The sequence below is a fragment of the Aplidium turbinatum genome, chromosome 2 (assembly GCF_918807975.1).
Source record: "Aplidium turbinatum chromosome 2, kaAplTurb1.1, whole genome shotgun sequence".
Classification (NCBI taxonomy): domain Eukaryota; kingdom Metazoa; phylum Chordata; class Ascidiacea; order Aplousobranchia; family Polyclinidae; genus Aplidium; species Aplidium turbinatum.
Window position 1 is genome coordinate 29,254,062 of NC_137473.1, and position 20,974 is coordinate 29,275,035.

The window sequence follows — 20,974 nt, forward strand, 5'->3', positions numbered from 1 at the left end:
TCATGCTGCAACCTGCAATAACCATTTTTTCTCACAAAGTACAATTTTTTTCTTACTTAAATTTGAATTACGTGTGATTGTATGTGTATCGTATGGTCATCTAAAAAAAAGTTAACGTAAAAATTATCTTTGTTCTTACAACGTTTATGTTTTTAGAAACATGCGCACATCGACCGGCACCTTCATATGGTTCCTATTATGGTGATAACACCATATGGTGCCCTGGACACAGAGCTAGATTTCAATGCGATGATACTTTCCAGCGCGTTGGCGATGAATATTCCACTTGTAGTGGAGAAGGAAAGTGGCTCAGTAGTGTTCCCATTTGCAGAAGTAAGTAAACTTTAACGGAATATTCTATGTATATTTTATTCAATATTCTAACGAGTTGACACAATATTCTCATCACGTTTATCTTCTAAGCTATCGGATTTGATTCTGATATTGATCAACGTTTAGTTTGATGATCTGCTTTCTTCAAGAAGGATGAGGATTGAGGAGCCTTCAGTAAACGAAATAAAAAAAAAAAAAACGTGAAAAAAGTTAGCTCTTTTGCCACAACATTTTTTGCTTTGTGTAATCTATTTGCTCATAAAAAAGTTTTCCAAAATCTTAGTAACACATACGGAGCCCACTTTACTTACAATGTTAGAATCATTTTTAGCACGTTTGATAATTTTTTTTTATACGAGTTTCATTGTATAGAAATATGCGTACGACCGTCTGATCCTTCCAACGGATTCATCCTCTCAACTCCAAGAGTAAAATCCAGATTTAGTCAAGACGAGTCTTTAAGTTACAATTGCTTCACTGGGTATTGCCTTAATGGTGACTCGGATGTGACGTGTCTACATACCGGATGGGCAAGTGAACCTACATGCAGAAGTAAGTATATTTGTTTAAGTTCTTAATTCATATCAATTTTGCTCTTTTGATTTTCGTGTTGTTGTAGGTTTAAGGCCAGATCTTCCTCTGTGTCAAACTTTATCGGATGTTTGAGTACCATATTTTTGTTGTTAATACGTTTTTGGATAAAGTGCTTTTCTTATTAAAATAAAGTTTTTCTCTTAATTTAACGTTAGCACCCCTTTCACTACCGGTAACTTTAAATCCGTGTGTAGGAGGATGTCCTTTCCGAGAACCACCAAGTTACGGATCCTACAGAGGAGAAGGAAGAATTTGGTGTCCGGAACAAAGAGCTGAGTTTGCATGTGATGCTACTTTCCAAATGGTTGGAGATCGTTATTCCTCCTGCAGAGCAGACGGCACTTGGGCCAGTGACGTTCCAATGTGCAAAAGTAAATTTTTGATGAATTTTTTATTTTATTAAAGAAAGCATGAGCTCACGAACATGAAGTACGCCGTTCCTTCAACTTTACAAACAAACCAAAAAAGAGAGAGGAGTGTGTTGAGTATAACGCACATGATTTCTTTGTCTACTATTTTGCAAAACTAAATTCTTGTGGTCTAATTTTCGTGAGAATGAAAATTACACAAATATTAAGAAGGTTTTTGAAGACTAAAAACCATGCACTTTTTTTGAAGAGGTGTGCAGTCGTCCGGAGGACCCACAATACGGATCTGTTGTGTCAACTCCCCCGGACAAGTCTCGATACAATCAAGATGAATCTGTGAGATACATTTGCAACGTTGGATATTGCCTTGACGGAGATCCGGTTGCTTATTGTAGACACACAGGCTGGACCCAACCGCCAACGTGCAAAAGTGAGCTCTTTGCAGTAACAAGCTAAGTCGCTCATATGTGGTGTATTGGATTAAGCTTATAAACTTGACCTCAAAATTTAACCTAAAAATATTTAAGGCAGTCGCTCCAAGCTAAATTTGGGTCTTGCTGGTGATTAGTTACAAGAACAGAAATGCTTTGCAGTGACCGAATAATGTGTTCATTACTTTTGTCGAATGATGAATATTCGAACATAATAATGGGACTGGAATACAAAAAAGTCAATCTTAATCAACTTCCTAGCATGATGTTAATGATTGTAGGTGTGTGGCAAGACTGGTCACATTTTGGTTTTATTGTTTATACCTTTATAAAAGGTTAAAAATTCCAAGTTTTTATCGAACCGTGATAAGGTTTCCTGAAAAAAGTTAGCTGAAAAAAAATTGAATTTTATTTTTAACTGGTGTTGCAACTGCACCATGTGTCATAAAAGGTCAAGGTTTTGTCCCTTAAGTGGGGTAAAACAGATCAGTGTATGTTTTATCAAAAATACGTTATTGACACATAAAAGTAAAACAAATCTATTGTCTTCAGTACTCGATTATAAATTAAGGAAGAGCAAATTCTACACTACTTGCTCCATTTCAAGTGTTATAGAGCAATTTTTTGCAATTGTGTCTATTTTTGTCAAGGTAAAAAAATACAACTATTCTTTAACATAAATTTAATGTGCTCAGAATGAAAAATATTATTAACTTAGAGACTGCAAAGTTTATGCACAAAATATGCACAAAAATATGTGCAATAAATGCTGCCGTGGGCCTTTGCTAGCTGCTTTGTTTTTGTAAATGAAATTCACCATTGGCCTAAAGAACTCGTCAAAACAAAACGAACGATTTTTATTTGTCATCAACAACATCAAACTTTGGTAAGAATTCTAAGATATTATATGTCAATGAAGTGTTACAATGAAATCAAATAACAAAAAATAAATAAAAAAAACATTTTAAATACTTCCAAATTAAAAATACAAATGTTTTTATAGGATTTGTACAATAATCACTCCTAAACTATATCATTTTCTTACCTGTTTGTATAGTTTTTATGTTTTATGTTGCCTTGTTTTGTTATTTTACTGTTATGTATTATGTCGAGTATTGTGTATTATCTGTATTTTAATTAATTTGCTGCCATATTTGTTGTCAAAATCATTTGTGTTTATTGTGTCTTAGATATCTTTGTCTATTACCTAACAAAACAAATATACTGAACTGAAATTCAATCATGAAATGTAAACGTATCAGACAAAAATTGTCTTCATAAAGACAACATTCATGATTTCAAAGTTAATCAGCCACAAATTTTTGCCGTGCTCTTTTCAAGGCATGTTGCAAGACACATATATTTTTAGATTGTGGTTTAAACTAAAGTGAGCTGACTTTTGGTAAAAAGATAACTTGCAAACTATACATAAGGTCTGCACATTTTGGTGTAACAGGTGGTATGTGCACGTTCTGTTTTAACAATTCAACATTTTAACCCATTGGAGCAAAATGTTTATTAGCCTTTCACCATTTCGTCTATGACTAATTTGTTTTGCCCCAACCAAAATAGCAATAACTGAGCAAAAATTAAAGCTCAATAAAAATAATTTTCAAAAAACAACATGACAAATACTTTTCAGACATGGTATTATAGTTGTAACATTGTTTAAAAAAGAAAAAAAGGTTGGTTTAGTTAAATATTATTCATACAGTAACGCTCAGCTTAGTCTTTACTACAAAAAAGTTAGTCTAAAAAATAAAGGGAAAATTCACTTCATTTGAAGTTTTGAAGCGTAGTCAAACACAGAGAACAATAATTTGGCAGTGTATGCTATTGTCACATCAGGTATGGACTACTATTTCAGTTATTTTTTTTTCTAAATTGAAAAATTATGTATGATCGAAATCAAACAAACCTTTTCGTTCACATGTTGGCCAGAAGCACTTGCAGCTTGACCACTAGGTTCCATAGCTGACTATAAAAGGTAAAGGTGAGGCCCATACTTGATCCAAGTATCGGAAGATAAAAAGATAAAGTTCTCTATACTAAGCATTCCGCACCAACGAGAGTAGGATGGCCACTGGCCAGTCCCTTTCTCTCGGCCGCCCTTCCTTCAGCAACTTTGTACATATAATTTATTACACCCTGGGTAGAGGTGAACGGTGTTTTTCAACAACCAACTTAAGCTGGGAGTCGAACCGAGATTGCATAATTAGAAAGCGAGCTCCTTATCCGCTGCGCCATCTCACCGCAAGCTGACTATATCACATAGAATTTATCCCTCAGATTTATATAATTACTTAATTCATCACACAACTCCCTAAAACTTGGTTCATTTTAGTTTTTTTTTGCGTTTCAACTGTCTCTGCGTATTGTGCAAACGCCAGGAAAAAGAGCAATAAAACAATGTTAAGTACAAATGAAGACTTATTACGGAACGACATATTCTGATTTGTAAAAGAACAAAAAACGTAAAATCTTCAAAAAATAGTAAAATGAAAGTGGGAGCATGAACAATAGTATGAACCTTCACTCAATATATGAACCTTTTAAAATGTTTCAATTAGATGAGACATAACAACCATGCTACATGATATAGGACATTTCATTACCATTGTAACAAATATGAGGCAGAAACGATGACAAAAATACGTTTGTGTATAGGTATTCAGCAGTGCTGGCAAGAACGTGGAGGTGGACAGCGCTGTTCCTCTGAACCACATTGCTATCACATGCAGTGATGTAATATAGGCACGTAGGCTGGTGTTCACAGTCAGGAAAAAGTTACGTAGTACGAAATAAAAGACTTTTGTTTGTGTTAAAAATGATACCTAAACAACAAAATATTGATTTTTAGGAGCTTGTAGCCACCGCAGCCCTCCTTCATATGGTTCTTATGAAGGTAACAACACTCAGTGGTGTCCTGGTCAAAGAGCGAGGTTCCTTTGTGATCGGACATTCCAAAGACACGGCAAAGAATATTCAACTTGCCGGCAAGATAGTTCTTGGGACAATGATGTACCAAACTGTAGAAGTAAGAACCAGTTATAGCCTACTACCATGAATACTGGTAGGCTACTGCGTTGGATCTATGTAATAAAGCATCGCTATTCTCACAACAATGAACTAAGCAAAAACTGAATTCACACTGAAAACTAAAGATTAGTTTTGCATGAACTTTTTCGATTTCTTTCTTAGTGAACAATATGTATCTGAAGCACCCGTGACTCAGTGGTTATCGCCTTCGGCTCTGGTGCTGGTAGCCCTGGGTTCGATTCCAGGTCGAGTCATACCAAAGACTTTAAAAAGGGTACCGATTGTGTTCTTTCTTGCATAACGCAGTGAGGATTAATCGGGTAATCTGGTGACATATCACCCTCTTCCAATCTGCCTTGAGCCAGCATGGAAGCAGTACGGCTCATAAAATCACATGGAATCCTGTCAAGTAACCCATGTTGATGCGCAATCCGCTGCAAGCGGAGATAGCGAATGATTATTATGTATTTGAAAACACTTCTGTCTTAGTTGATATATCAGCACAATCTAACCATTTTCGAAAATTTTATTTTTCCATTATATAATTAACTTCAGGCTTTATAGGCTACTGTTAGTGTTTGTTTCTGTTTTGTGCTGCAACTTGTGATACAGAAATAAGTCTGGGTTAAAAAAAATTACGTTATAACCTACAAACGTTTTTGTCGGTTTAAACAAGGTAGGGTGACAGAAAACAAGAAGGTTCAAAGGGTAATTTTGGATACGAGCTCGAGATAAGATTGGGGCCGAAAACATTTTTATGCTGCTCGGAATCTTGAAAAAAATAACGCTTATTTCGTTTGCTTTACTGTATTTTCATCAAATCCGTTTTTATTTCGTGCACAGTGTTTTAGCGGTGTCTTTTTCTAGAGGTACGGGAATGTCATGGGTACCGTACCAAGACCGAATTAACTTCTCAAAGGCCCTGAGTGACCATTTATCACCTCACTCATTCTATAAAAGATATCCTACTTAGTCGTGTCTAGTTTTTTTGATTGATTGATTGATTGAATTTTTATCCTCGGACTGGGAAAGATTGATTGAATTTTTATCCTCGGACTGGGACTGCGGACTAAGAGATAATTTTCCATACAGTATTGATGTATTAACTGTATGCCTGTCTGATATAAATAAATGAAATGATGCGTTTTCCAATAGTGCCGACCCATCAGCGCAATATACATCCAAAAAGATAGCCTACAATTTAAAGCACAGAATATCACAAATTATTTGTGTTGTATCGCAATAAACACGAGGTAATTCTGACCCTATCAGGGCATGATTTCCAGTTGATATATATCTGGAGGGTAAAAATGTTCTCATACTGTGTACGAATATACTAATATATAACATTTGAATGATTCTGATAAAACAAGCGTCTGCTCAACGATGTCTCTCAAACAATGCAGTTCTTCAAGCAGGATGAAACAAAGTTGGATACAAAGCAATAAAATTAACCAAGAATAAGCAGAATAGCTAATTAAACGTGGTGATCACGAGACGAAAAAGCAGATAAATATTGGTGTTAATTGTTCAGTGAAGCAAAGCAATATGGTACTTCAGCTTAGCAAATCGGTCTTACGTGTTACAAGTGAGATCTCGATAGCGTGTACAACGGTGAGCTTACTGTAGGCCTATCTGCATCTCCAGTGCTGTGTTAAGCCCTTGGTGGGCCCCGGGGCCAAAATAATTTTGGGCCCCTTATCGGCAAGCAGACTTATGATAATATAGTGTGTATGTTAACTGCACTGATATGGAAAGGTGGTTCACTTCACTAGACTTTCTCACCAGTTGAGAAAACAATACAAATGTAAATAAGAGCAAACGCAAGTCTATCAAGTCATAGCTACAGTGCTACACTGCTACACCTTTGCTTGCAATGAAAGCCAAAATTGTTAACGATTTCTAAACATACTGGCAACGGTCATGAAGCGTAGGGGTCATTCAACCCAGATCTTATATCACATAGTAGAAGTTAGCATAAAAATTTGACATGCTTAATTGCTTATCACATTGAGTTCATACAATTTTTTACATCGAACAAGAATTGACAAAATTATGAGAATTTTAAATTGGTTAGTTACATTTGAAAGCAATTTTTTCCAAAAGTTACAATTGGCATTTGAAATTTCACTAACCTATTATTTTTAAATGTATAGCCATAACATAGCAAAACAGTTTAGAACTGCAAAAAAAAAGTGAATTCCCAAATGCCATAACAAACAACATTTTAACACTTTCACCAAGTGGTAATTATGTTTTGCCTTATAGGATCACTGGGGTGGAGGCTGACTTGGTGACCTCATAAGGTCTTTCGCTTCCTTCCTCTCTCACTTTTATGTAGTGTACCAGTGCATTTGATGTAATATTTTATAAAAAAACATAAACCAGTGATTGATTGATTGAACCACTCACCATTACAATACTTTCAAAAAGCTACCCAAGTAGCCTACCCATTCAAAATGCTAATATGAAAACTCAAGTGTACTCAAAACTCAAATGTGCATAATCAGGAACTTTAGTATGATAAAAACAGTAGTTACCAATCTAGTGATATACTTTCAATTCACAACAGAACAGTGTTAAATTATAACAGCACAGAATGGCGTACATGGTTTATTAACTAGGCCTACTCACACAAGATACACTATTATTAGAAACCTGTTGTTAATCGTGCTATATTTCACTAAAACATTTTTTTTATTAATTGCTTTATTTTTGGAACATTGTGGTTGTTGAATTTAAGAAGCACAATTATTATGAGCAGCAGTTGCTGTAATCTAACTGTTGAATTAACTTTACTACATGTAATTATTTTTTTCATATGCAAACACCATTGAACATGCTAAAAACAGCTGTTATTGGAATGGTGCATGGGCATGAATGCTGACTTATGTAGATGAAGTTTAATAACTTTATCACATGTTGCAACTACTTCACAGGAATCACAGCATATATACATCAGAAAATTACTATGAACTTTAACAAAACGGAGCAATATTTACAGTGCAACACTAGTTAAGAGGTTTCTAGGTAAGATCTATCAGCTTCATTACTCACTGACAACTTTGCAGTACTCAGAAAGCCTTCATAGGTTACTAGTGCTTAATGAAATGTTGTAATGCTTACTGTACAATAACTATCATACTACCTAGTTAAACTTTTATAACTTCATAAACAACGATCAACCCAGCAGTGTACAGAACACAGCAGAAATATAACTTATAGTAAACACAGGTCTATCAAGTTATAGCTTCATCTTTGCTTGGATTGGAATGAAAGAAATGAAATATAAAGCAGCAACGATTTGAAATCACAAACAAAATCCTGGCAACTGTCCTAAAATACTTATTATACTGGTATCTAAATGTATGCTGGTTACACTTGCTGATAGCTACCTCTGTAAAGTCAGGGATATTTATAATTACGGGATTGTAAATGCTAAAAATGAAATGCGAATTAATCTATGAGAAATGTTATTTTGTTTACTGTTTACAATTTTTTAGCAGTAAACAAAATATGACTGCAGAAATGGAATAGGCTACAAATAAGACAAACATTTTTATGGCCTACTCAATGTCCGCTGTCCGCTTATTACTTGCTGACCTTTGAGGTCAGTTTTTAAATTGTTTGCCTTACTTCCTTTGGTGGTCGTTCTTCAGCTTGTGGCCTGCTGGTCACTTTATCTGGTTCTTACCACAGCAATTAAAGACATGAGTAAAGATCGCATTATATGCTTCATGGTTTCTGGTACATTCAAGGTTTAACATTTGGCTCAACATAACTTTTGAAATAAAAAACTATGCAAAGAGCTTTGAGAAAAACATTCCCTTGTTTGGAACATCTGCAAAACTTTTGCAGCACGTCTGCACCATTGGTAATCATAGTAAACGAATGTACTTCAATGGCAAAGCAAAGTTTGCTTGGTTCTGACAAACCTCCATGGTCAGCCATTTCAAAGAATTCCGCTTTGAGAGTTTTGTTTATAAATCTGAAATGTTCAAAGCAAGAATGTCGCTAGTTCAAACAAGACATCTTCTTTATGAAATGCTGAATAAAATCTTGGTACATAGCAAGGTTACACCATTCTAGAACTAGACTACCAGTTGTAAACCAGTAACATTCACTTTGAAGTTAAGCTTAAGAAAAGAAAACACCCTGTAAAACCAAAACGTTAAGCTAAAAGTGCAACAGCCTTAATGCAGCTTATGACACTTCAAAAAAGACTTTTACCTTGCAAGTTATACCAGTAGATGTAGAAAAATACTTTATATATCAATAGATCAACCAAACTTTCAGCTAGTCCAGTATTACAAAAAGTATTTTATGTGTCTTGTTTAGTTATTGGCAGACTTCAAAATCAATCGTACCTCACTCTTAAAGTTTATGCTAAAGAGAAGCTAACCTACAAAACATGAACGCTTTCACCTTACCCGGTATGCTAAAAAAAGGTTTCAATCTATGCTTTTGCAAAATTTAGACAAGGCATTGCAATTAAGTTATGCAAATGTCTTTAATCTTTAAATGTCTTAATCGTAAATGTAAATAAAGTAATAGCAAATGTCTTTAAATGTCTTAATCAAAAAATAAACAACCAAAATAATTAAAACACATTTATCTTAAACACACCTTTGTGGGAATTGGGCCCGTCTTGACTTCAAGTATTCAATTGCAACCAACCTGTTTTATTTAAAATACAGGTAATTTCAAGCTACTAATGTTGTCGGATTTTAACTTTTCCTTAAGATGATGTGGTGTTTTTAGAGATGTTTTGGTATAAGGGCCCAGCATCTCATTAGTAGGCCTACCGGGCCTAAATTATCTTCTTAATGGACAAGTAGGCTACACGCAGTAAACTTTAACAACTAAAAAACACATTGTTACTGAAACGCAAAAGTCTATTACCTGTGGGCCCCCTGAAATTCCATCACAAAATAACTACAACACATTTATTTTAAACACACCTTTGTGGGAATTGGGCCCTTCTTGATTTCAAGTATTCAATTGCAACCAACCTGTTTTGTTTCAAATACAAATGATTTTACTAATGTTGTCGCAGCCTATTTTAACTCTGATTCAAGATAATATGGTGATTTTTGAGATATTTTGGTATAAGGGCCCAGGCCCGGCATCTCATTGGTACCGGACCTAAATTATCTTCTCAATGGAATTACACGCAGTAAACTTTAGCAGCTAAAAAACATGCCACTGACGCGCAAAAGTATATTACCTGTGGGCCCCCTGAGATGGTGGGCCCGGGGGCCGGGCCCCCCTTGGCCCCCCCCTTGACACAGCACTGTGCATCTCGCTGCAGCAGATGGAGTGTTTTGACCGGTAGACACCTTAAAGATACAATTTTCCTTATGAACTAGCTGACTGCAGTCCTTGTGAACCCTTCTAGCACTCAGACAGAAAATTGATTTTTGCTTTGAAATTTGTTTCAATAAAAGTAATGGCAGCGGTGGGAATCGAACCCACGTCATCAAAATGATTTCTTTCTGAACTCCATCTACCAAACCACTATGCCAATCTCTGGATGCCGAATCGCTCGTTTAATTAACTTAATATGAAAAAGTTTCGAGAAAAAGACTAACACAAATCGAACTTTTTAGAGTGGTAAGCCAGTGGTTGTAGCTCACCTTTGATTTCTTGAATCAGGCAGCTTCCGATGGCGATATTGGTTGCGTCTCTTTGTCATATTAGTTTCGCCCCTGGTTGAAGGAAATTGAGCTTTGTAACATCAGTAGCGATGCGCTTGCAGTCTTCACTGGCATACAACTCTTTGACAATAGGTTTAAGTCCCAATGACTTGTTTCGAACATCGCACACATACTTGATCGGCCCAAATTTCTGATGGAAGTGGCTTAAATCTTGGCCCAAAATTTCACGTCGAAGCATATCACTCCAACGCTGTAACAGCACTGTAGTTGACTGTGCCAGATATTAAAACTTCTTCAAGCATTTGGTGAGTTTTAATTCCTTCGCCATTGAAGCGGTGGGTGAGACCTTGCATTATGCTGTCAATAGATGCATAGACCTGCCTTCTGTCACACATACATCACGATTATACATAGCGCATTGTGATGCGTATATTTTTGAAAAGATACATAGTTTGGCGTTGCCTTGCGAGTCAAAGTTTCCAAGCAAAAACTCAAAAGTTGTGCAACAAAATTTATTCATTCATAGCTTGTCACGCCAGTGTCGGAGCCAGGTAAGATCAATGTTTGTGATGTTTTTGAGGTCGTTGTCATCACATGAAGGGCTAAGGGGGCAGTTGGTGAGAATGTGCTTCATCGTCTGATTGTCTAGGCCGCAATCACACGTTGGGTCAGGAGTCACCTTCCATCGGAAAAGGTTGCTTTTATTTCTCCCGACTCCGCAGCGGGTTCTATTTAGGCGGCACCACTCTCTTCTCTCAAGGGTGGGAGTTTATTGAAGACATTCGGAAGGACTTGGGATGGCAGGATGTTGTGTCCTATCGGGCTCAGAGGTCCACATTTCTAATCGTGCAGCTGCCGCACTTGTGTGTTCCAATGGGCCGACTTTGATGAAGCTCTTGCGTGACTTGAGTCTTGTTGGAATACGTTTGTGTTCATAGAGAGGGTGGCGTTGGTCGGATATTGGTTTTACTCTTTGCTTTTTTGTAGCGAGGTCTTTTCAGATATGAGGTGGAGCTATAGTTGCTAAGATATAGAGGTCGGAGATTGGTGTTGGACGGAGTGTGCCAGTTATGATTCTACATGTTTGGTTTAATTCGGAGTCAATTACTTTAGTGTGGCTTGACCTAGCCCATACTGGAGCGCAGTATTCAGCTGTCGAATAACAAAGAGCCAGTGCTGTTTGCTTCAGTGTGTGCTCATCTGCTCTCCAGTTCGCGTTTCCCAGCTTTTGGAAAAGGTTATTGCGAGCAGATAATTTTTTCTTAAGTTTCAGTAGGTGTGTCTTATAGGATAGGGTCCTGTCCAGTGTTATGCCAAGATATACAGGAAAGGAGGTAGGCTATATTGTAATGCAGTGTTTTCCCAATTGATGATAAGTTTTTGGCTAGCCTGATGATTGTTCAAGTAAAAGCATGTTACTTAGGTTTTGGAAGGGTTTGCATTTAAGCTCCAGTAGGCTACTTGTAATAGGTGGAATACTCGAAGAGTGCTCCTGTTAAGGTCTTTTCTATCACTGAGAAGTTTTTTGATTGGGTAGCTAGGCAGAGGTCGTCGGAGGGTAACTTTGCATTAGTTACCCCCACTCCAATTGGTGGTGGGGTAATAACCCTCCGGGCCTCCTCTAACGGAGTCCATGCTGCTCCCTTTTTACCATTTAACATAGGAGCTGAGATGAAAAAATACAAAATTTGTAGAAAATAACGTAGTGATAGATTGCTACAATACATTTTTTGCTACAACAACTAATTTTCTGTTGGCTTTTAAAGCAGTTACCTGCCAGCTGTAGTTTTCGTCTTCTAATTGTCTCAGTGAGAGATGGAAAGTTATCATAAAGGTTTTTATTTGTGACTTGTCGTTTCCTGCTAATGTTGCGTGCCTTTCTTAAAAGTCTGGTGTAACAGCCATTGAGGCGATTCTACACATGCCCTTTGTTAGAGTCCAACTTTCAGCACCGCATGTCAAAACGCTTTCAACTGTTGCTCGAAAATATTGTTTTTTTTACGTTTTTAAAAATGTCTGATTTCCACATGAAATTTAATTTATTAGCTGCTGCCCAAGCCTTTACTTTTCAAGACTTTATGTCATTTCATGTGGAATCAATCCAAGAACCTAAGCATTTAAAACCATGACTTCTTTTGATGTGAATTTTTTTATATGATGGATCATGCCGTCTTGGTTGTAGGATATGAATTCTGTTTTAGTTTCATTCATTTACAGTCCGATGTCTAATTCAGCAGATTCTACTAGATGTAAAAGCTTTTTGCATCAGTAGTGGTGTGACATGGCAAAGCAACGTCATCTGCAAAGTCAAGTGATAAATGTTTCAGAATATCCATGTTTTTTTTGTTTCAATATGAAACCCAAATGTAGATTTTGCTCAATAGCTATCCTCAAGGCATAATCAAGCACAATAATAAACAAATATGGTGCAAGGGTGTTCCCTTGTTGTGCACCAGTGTGGACTTAAAAAAAAGTCTGTTTGACCATCTTCGGTAGCAACTTTTTCTTCTGGTATTTTGGTACAACGCTTTAATTGCACCAACCGTTTTTTGTGGGGTATCATACACTTTAGAATGTTAAACTTTTTTTTCTGTACTGAATCAAATGCTATTTAATATCTACAAATGTGAGGACAGCACCCAGTTTCCTGGCGTTGATTTCTTCTATGATTCTTCTTATTGCTAGAATTTGGCTTACAGTTGGTCTGCCTTCTTGAAAACCATTCTGTTTCTCAAGATTAAGAATCATCTTACTGAAGACTTAGCAGCAGTGGACGTGAGGCTGATACCACGGTAGTTTTTTGGATCTTTAAGATCACCTTTTTTGGTAAGATTGCTACTTCGGTCCACTTTGAAGGTGATGAATCATTTTCGAGAACTTTGATGCACACAATGAATAGTTGGTGGTTGAGGGCTTCACTTGTCCATATTTCTGCTGGCATCTCGTCTTGGCCTGATGTTTTATTATTTGCAAAAAGTTGAATGGCATATTGCTCTTCACTCATGGTGAATGGATTTTCACCAATAGGAAGTTGCGTATGTATTATGGCTATCAGTTGTCATCTTCATAATTTGTTTTTTTTTGCCCAGAAGTTTGCTTGAATGGTCCTGCCATTGGGTGAGTTTATGTTTGTAATTGTTATTATTCAATTTTTTTTGTTACTTATTTCATTAATGGTTTGCCAGACTAGTTTCCCTTGTTTTTGACATGCTGTACTATAGAATATGAGTTTTTTTATTTGATAAAGGCTTCTTGCTTTTTCCTGTACATGTCTGTTACTTCTTTCTTTGCTTTTATTATAACATCATTGCATTGTTTCGAGTTTACTTTGGTTGTTTGGTATTCTTTTTTCACATGTTTTCTTTTGGCAATTATATCTTCATCTTCTCATCGTGCATTCTTTCTTGTTATTCTTATCTAAGGTAGGCCTGATACATCTTCAGCGGCTTTTTGAGTTGCTTGTGTCATTGACTCATAAATAGAATGAGCACATCATTCATCATCCAAAGCATCTAGAAGAACTTCATAGCAGTTTCGTACTTCTACGCTAAATTTTTCTCTAATTTTGAAGTCTGTTTGGGCAGTCCAGTTTAGTTTTGTTTTCTTTCTCGCTTATTTGCTTGTAAACTCAAGCGAATTTTTGCTGTGACCATGGGATGGTCTGAATTGTGTGGGAAGATGATGTGGTAAGATTCGTAGTCTATAGCACTATTTTTCCATTTCTTAGAAGAATGTAATCAAATTGAGATTTGTAGCCATTTGGATACATAAAAGTTTGAAGTTTACTTTTTTTCTTTCGAAATCTGGTGTTAATGGTTATCATTGATTGTCTTTCTAGAATATTAGGAAGGCATTGTCCATTTTCATTTGTCTCTTGGTGGTATGTCTTTTGGCAAAATTTTGCATTAAAATCATCAGCAACAACAGTGCCATCGTGGGGTAGAATTTCTTCTAGCGTATCTCTCAAGGTTTCATAGAAATCTTCAGTTTCATTATTTTGGGGATGCATTGGTTGGGCTGTAGCAATTCAGATTAGTCGTTGTTGGGTTTCCATTGAGTATTACTTGATTGTAATAAAAAAATCATTGGTTAGGTTATGGGGCTACAAATGTTTAAACAACAAATTATACAATAAATAAAGCTGCAAATTAGGCCTACAGACCACCTGCAACACCCGCTATAAAATTGAATTGTCTTGCAGAGGTCTGTGAACGCCCAGCCAATCCACAATACGGATACGTTGTGTCAAGACCTTCGCTGAAGAACCGATTTTCCGAAGATGACTCAGTTAGATACCAATGCAATCCAGGTTACTGCTTGCAGGGTGACCCTAATGCTCGATGCAGACATACAGGGTGGGACAACACACCACGATGCATACGTAAGCAAAGCTTTATTGCTTTTTGTTGCCCTGCTATGATTTCTTTATGAGTTTGTAAACAACACACTTGTTTAGTTGAAACAAAAACCTCAGTTCTTGAAAGTAAAAGACTGCAACTTGGAACATAATTTTTCTGGGAGTCCTAAGCAACTTCCTAGTTTAACCCCATAAAAGGTTTTGCTAATTTCATCTTCAGTGTTGCCTGTTGCGCTTTCAGATATATTGAAAGTGGACTATCGTAAAAACCGCACATTAACTTAGTTTGTTTATTGGTAACTTTACAATGATCTTCTTGATTGCAGGAGGATGTCCGCATCGTCAACCACCAGGCTATGGATCACAGTACGGTAACAAAAAGGTATGGTGTCCAGGCGACAAGGCTTCCTATCGTTGTCAACAATACTATGAGATGAACGGATACGCCAACTCAACTTGCAAATCGGATTCTTCGTGGAACAACGCAGTTCCGTCATGCGACCGTAAGCAGGGAAAAATCACTTGTTGAGTCTTTAACAAATTCTATGTTGAACATAAAATAAGCTCTGTGCTATGACCTTAGAAGATAGATGACAACATGCTACTATTTATTTATTATTTGATTCAGGTGTTTGTCATCGCCCACGGAGCTTTGATAACGGCTGGATTGAGCCAGTATCGAAACGTAAATATGGAGTCAATGAGTATATGACATTCCATTGCAACAGCGGATACTGCTTGCATGGCAATCCAAACTCTTACTGCAGGCACAGTGGCTGGACATCATTTCCCAGATGTAGACGTAAGAACCACCGCATTGATAAGTAGCCTAAACAATGTTTCAAATTTGATCTACTTGGTCTTGAATCAATCTCAATAAGCTAGCCATTAAATGATGCGTTTATGATTCTTGATAATGTTTAGCCGGCCTAACAGAAATAAGTTACGTTAAAAAATAACTTGACGACAAGATAGGTTAGTGTATACTTCACAGTGTAGATTCAAACGATCTGTTATAGCCTGATGCTGCGGGTTCTTTTTGGCAATATCAAATTACACTAGCTTTCGGAACACTTTACTATTGTTTCAAGCAACTACATAGGTTAGTGTAGCCTACATTTTAAACTGTTTAATTTTGGTGACATTGTTGCAATCTGAATTGTTTTATCAACAGTGGTGCTTGATAGACAAATTCATATCATAAGCAAAAGTTCTCTACCCTACTTGATTGTCATATTAATTTTTCTCAGTCAGCAGAGTCCTTCTCCATAATGCTCACTTGTGCAACCTGATAGCATTTAGTCTACTGTAGACTTGTATTCCTAAGCGCCAGAGCATGGGATGGGATGGAATGGAAGGGAAGGCATATTTTGGGAAAGATGGAAAATTTCAAGGATGGAAGATTTGGATGATGAGATGGAAGACAATCTTCCAACATTCCATCTCAATTCCATCATTAAGTTTGCACCGCCATATCAAGACATACAAAAGTTGAAAATAAATTGAGAAAAAATTTAATTTCCTTTTTGATTACGTTTTTTAAACAGAAATATGTCGATTTTTTGTTATTGAACCAGCGCGGCTATTGGCGGACGATTGTTCAAGAAAGTGAGAGACAATGTTTACACTTTGTGAGTATGCTAATGACATAGCCTACTTTCAGTTAAGTTTCGACATTTAAATGCACTACATTGAAGAACCTCGCTCTTGAATGATTCTACTGTACTTCTGTGAACACTTGAACAACTGATCAAAGAGTGACAAACAATGACATTATGTGGCAGTACGCAAAGCGCTTTAAAAACTAAAACTTAAACTGTGATTAATAAAAAATAAATCAATTAATCAAGTTCATTTCAGTATCATAAACAATTGACTGACAGTAGCTTAATGAGATTAAATAGCATTATTCAAAAAAAAGATTTTGGGGTGTCAGGAGTCGGCTAGTTATAAACCGAGAAGTCAGAGTCGTGCATTTTGTGACTGACTCCACAGCCCTGGATTTTTCTCGTAGTTGTAAGCTAACTTATAATACCAAACACTACGTAATCCTCAGAAAAATATTGCTGTAAAATTTTTAGCTGAAATTTAGCTACAAAATTTGCAGATGAAAGAAATTTTTGAGATGGATTGGAAAATGGAATAGAAGATTTCTATGATAGAATAAAAGAAAATCTCACGATGGATGATGGAAAAAACGCTTTCCATTCCATACCATCCCATACCCTGCTGAACGTAACCTACACAAACGAAGCAAATTTCAGTCTTGCAGTTAAAATACTATGAACTAAACAAGGCTCTTTGTAGATCAAGACAAACAGTCATGGCAAAGACGTGTTTGTTGTCATCCTATGTAGTTTAAATAACAGCACTAAAAATGTTAGATCAAACACAACAAAAACGCGACTCATTTTAGGGTATTTCGAGGCCCCCAATTCCGAAAATGCACTTGTTTTTTTCGAATTGGCTCTAGTTTTTGAGATACAGCAAAAACATTTTTCTCGAAATTTTGAGCCCCTTAGATTTAACGTTGTGTGGTTTATTACATAGACAAAACTGAAAGTAATTCCAGGCACATTTCTGAGTTGTACAAAGGCTATTTGGAACCAATCACGTTGATTACAACCCATACAAACAGCTATTTAACGTTTACTGGTCCAGTAACAATCAAAATACGACGTGAAGCAAGCCTGAGGATACAAGATGTAGAATATATGACTTGTGTTTTGCGTTAATATATTTGTTGACTTCAACAGTATCAGATTTACTAACTAAGCTACTAAGTACAAACAAATAGCATACATTGTTTTGCTTAACAAACTAGCTAGACAAATAAGCAAACAAAGCTATCGATGAACAAACGCAACTCTTTATTATGGTAAGCCTACTGAGCTACACCCCATCAAGGTATGAAGGCCATTTACGTAATTACAGAATACAAAGTTATGTCTTTCAGTAAAGTAGCTGCTTAGAATTTTATCCTTGTTGCGGAAGAACGTAATCTTGACCTCGGAGTCAAGAATGTCACGTTGATCGAGATGAGGAGCCAAGATTCCAGCTGCCACTTTTGATAACTAAATCTCTAACTACAATAGGTGGTAGAAATGGTTTTGAAAAAAAAGCTTGACCTTGCTCCAAAACATTGCTGAAGGTATTGAAGTTACTCTCGGTCATTCCCGTTTTACTATTGTTTCAAGCAAATCCCCGCACTTGAAACAAGAGAGGACAAAAAAAAACATAAATGGCAACGTCCATGCAATGGCCGTCTTGCACACTCCATGTAAACATGATGCTCCAACTTCGTTTGTGACGTCTTCATTCGAACATGTTCACCGTACAGAAGTATCAATAAGGTGATTCCACGGCTCTCTTTACGCCATGGCACTCTGAACTTCTTCTTAGCTCTGAGCCCAGAAAAGGGTTTGAGTGTAATGTTTGCATACTTTAGGAGGAAACCAGGACTTATCTTGATCAACCAGTTTCATGTCAAAGTAATAATAATAATGCTTGTTTTTATATAGCGCTGTATCCATCGCAGAATGCGTTGCTCTTCAGCGCTTTACAAAGCAGACAGTGTCAATGCAGCCTTTTAGAGGACAGCATCCTACTCGTCAAAGACATATTTTATTAGCCCATGCCATTTATTAGCCTATAGATAAAAAAAAATTCTTGCAGCAAAGACTTGGCCTTAGCAAAGGCTTAGAATAAAATTTCATTTGTACAAGTATCCATTTCAGTAGGCCTACCTTTTTCAATATAAAGCCGCATTGATAAACACATGACTTTCGGCTATTTTTCTTGTGAGGTTTCATAACTGTTTTCATCGAATATTCATGTCTCCCTTACATTAATCACAATTCATTTCGATCCTTGCTGGCATTTTGAAGTTTCGTACAACATTAACCAATTGAACTAGACAAGTGCAATTATGACATCACAATGGTAAACAGGGCTAAAAATAAGTAATGTGCCAAAGAAAAGCTTTTGAGTAACGATTTCAAAAATATTTTCATTGTCGAATATCTCGAAAACTAGAGCCAAGTCGAAAAAACTAAGTGCATTTTCGCAATCAAGGCCCCTGAAATACTCTAAAATGGCTCCAACCTTTTGTGCCAAAATGTTTTTGTTGGCCTGTGAGTAAAAGAAAATGTCCTGTCAGAATCAGATTTTCAGTTGATTCGACAACTTTAACAGTCGATCGCTTTTGTGTCATTTACCATTAATAAAACAAATTAAATAACATTAATTAATTTAACATTAAGAGTAAGTCGTAGAATTTTCCAATTGATTTTTTTTGCTACAGATGGTTGCCGCAGACGAGATCCTCCAGAGTACGGATCGGAATATGGAAACAGAACCTACTATTGCCCCGGTGATCAGGCCAACTATAAATGCCAGCGCTACTATCAAATGTACGGTGAAGCTAATTCTACTTGCCAAGACAATGGAAACGACTACAGCTGGAATTATGATGTACCAAACTGCAGACGTATGTTTGGCACGTGATATTCTGTCAATAAGCAATATTTTGTTTGGTATCTTTTCCATCGAACCTTGTTTGATGACTTTAAAAATGTGAATGATCAAGCAAAAATGGTTAAGCTTCTAAAAGCTTCATTGACGTTTCGTGTATAAGTATCGCATGCAAGTAGCCTATAACCTATATCAAGAAATTTTAAGCATATGGTCTTATCACTAAAAATAAACAAAAGTCCGTGTTTCTGTCTTACCAGGTATGTGCGATCGACCAACCCACCCCCCAAACGGACGTTACATGAACCTATCACCTTCAAAACCAAGATACGCTGTCGATGAATACGTCACTGCCACTTGTAACAGTGGATACTGCGGAAGTGGGAGTCGGTATTGCACAAAGAAAGGATGGGGTCCCCACGTTACGTGCCATCGTAAGTAAACTACATCACTTTTTCAGTTGTGGTCAACAGTGAAATCGATCATCTCCAGAGATAGGCCTAAACGAAATTATCTAATGACCGGTTAAAAACGACATTTTTTTAACATAAATCTGCTCGCAGTAGAAATACTTATTCTGAATTGAAATTTCATCAAGTTAAGCCATTTAAGGTTTACAAGTTTTTTCAACAAAATGTAAAACATAGTAAAGATATGTGTACACAGTGGCGTACGCAGGATTTTCTTAAGGGGGGGGGGGGGCATTGAGAGTAGCGTAGCCAGGAATTTTGAAAAGGGGGGTTTTGACGACCGGCGGGCGAAGCCCGTCGGCGTTTTCGCCTAAGAGGACACCCAGCGGCGGGGGGTCTGGGGGCCTCCCCCAGAAAATGTTGAAAAATTACTTTGAATTTGGTGCATTCTGAGAGCATTTTCAACAAAAATGTGGGTATGAACAGGCCTATTCCTGTAAAATGGTGCTGTCAGATGACATAGAAAAAGGATAAGATCATGTTTTCTCGGCATTTTTCGGAAATAAAGCTAAGTCTCTATGTTTTCTTGTTGTTAATTCCTGGCTGAGATGTTTGAATGTTCGGTATTGGCAAAACTCGCTCTTTTAATGCAGTTTTGTTTAAAATTAGGCAATTTTTTTTAGACTGAAAGCATCATTCTCAATATCGTTACGTCACATGCGTGCCAAAGTGGGGTTGTAACCCCCCCTCCCCCCCCTTGGCTACGCCACTGGCCATTGATATCCCAGACGTCTTCATAATATCCCAGTACGGTATGGTTTTAGTTTAGACTTTATCCATTTCTCTCTCCCTAATCACTATAATGGGCTTACAGAACACTATGCTACAGTGGCATACCTGGGGTGATTGGGCCATGTATTTCGTATTGGCTTAGTTTATAAAACAACATTGTTACAGTGATTGCTTTGAAAGAGCAATGCAAAACATATTAAATGCCTTAATCTACGTCGTTAACTACTAAACCATTTTAAGGGCCCCCCCCCCCTGCGTACGCCACTGTGTGTACACTATTGTTGAAGCACTCCATCTCTCATTACAATAATCAAAGTACCCCAGTAGTTTCTGCATTTTTAGACGCGTCAAAAGCATTTGACAGAGTCAATTATTATACTCTATTTGCAAAGTTAGTTTCCCTTGACATTCTATTGTGTATTGTGCGATTATAAAGTTATTTGTACCGCAACCAACACATGCAAATACAATGAGGAGCTGCCCCTATCTGATTCATTTACGGTTGCATGAATATTATTAT

The 20,974-nt window shown here is 36.8% G+C and overlaps 1 protein-coding gene across 2 annotated transcripts in view; it reads left to right on the forward strand.

Moving 5' to 3' along the window:
- Positions 1–20,974, forward strand: part of LOC145786178 (sushi, von Willebrand factor type A, EGF and pentraxin domain-containing protein 1-like) — an 85,631-nt gene that overhangs the window by 27,122 nt on the left and 37,535 nt on the right. For both annotated transcript variants that reach the window (XM_082597826.1, XM_082597832.1), the window contains exons 16-25: positions 157–333; positions 706–885; positions 1,122–1,298; positions 1,546–1,725; positions 4,587–4,763; positions 14,624–14,803; positions 15,106–15,282; positions 15,408–15,581; positions 19,083–19,268; positions 19,513–19,686. In XM_082597826.1, the coding sequence (XP_082453952.1) occupies positions 157–333; positions 706–885; positions 1,122–1,298; positions 1,546–1,725; positions 4,587–4,763; positions 14,624–14,803; positions 15,106–15,282; positions 15,408–15,581; positions 19,083–19,268; positions 19,513–19,686 (1,782 nt within the window). The remainder of the gene's footprint in view (positions 1–156; positions 334–705; positions 886–1,121; positions 1,299–1,545; positions 1,726–4,586; positions 4,764–14,623; positions 14,804–15,105; positions 15,283–15,407; positions 15,582–19,082; positions 19,269–19,512; positions 19,687–20,974) is intronic.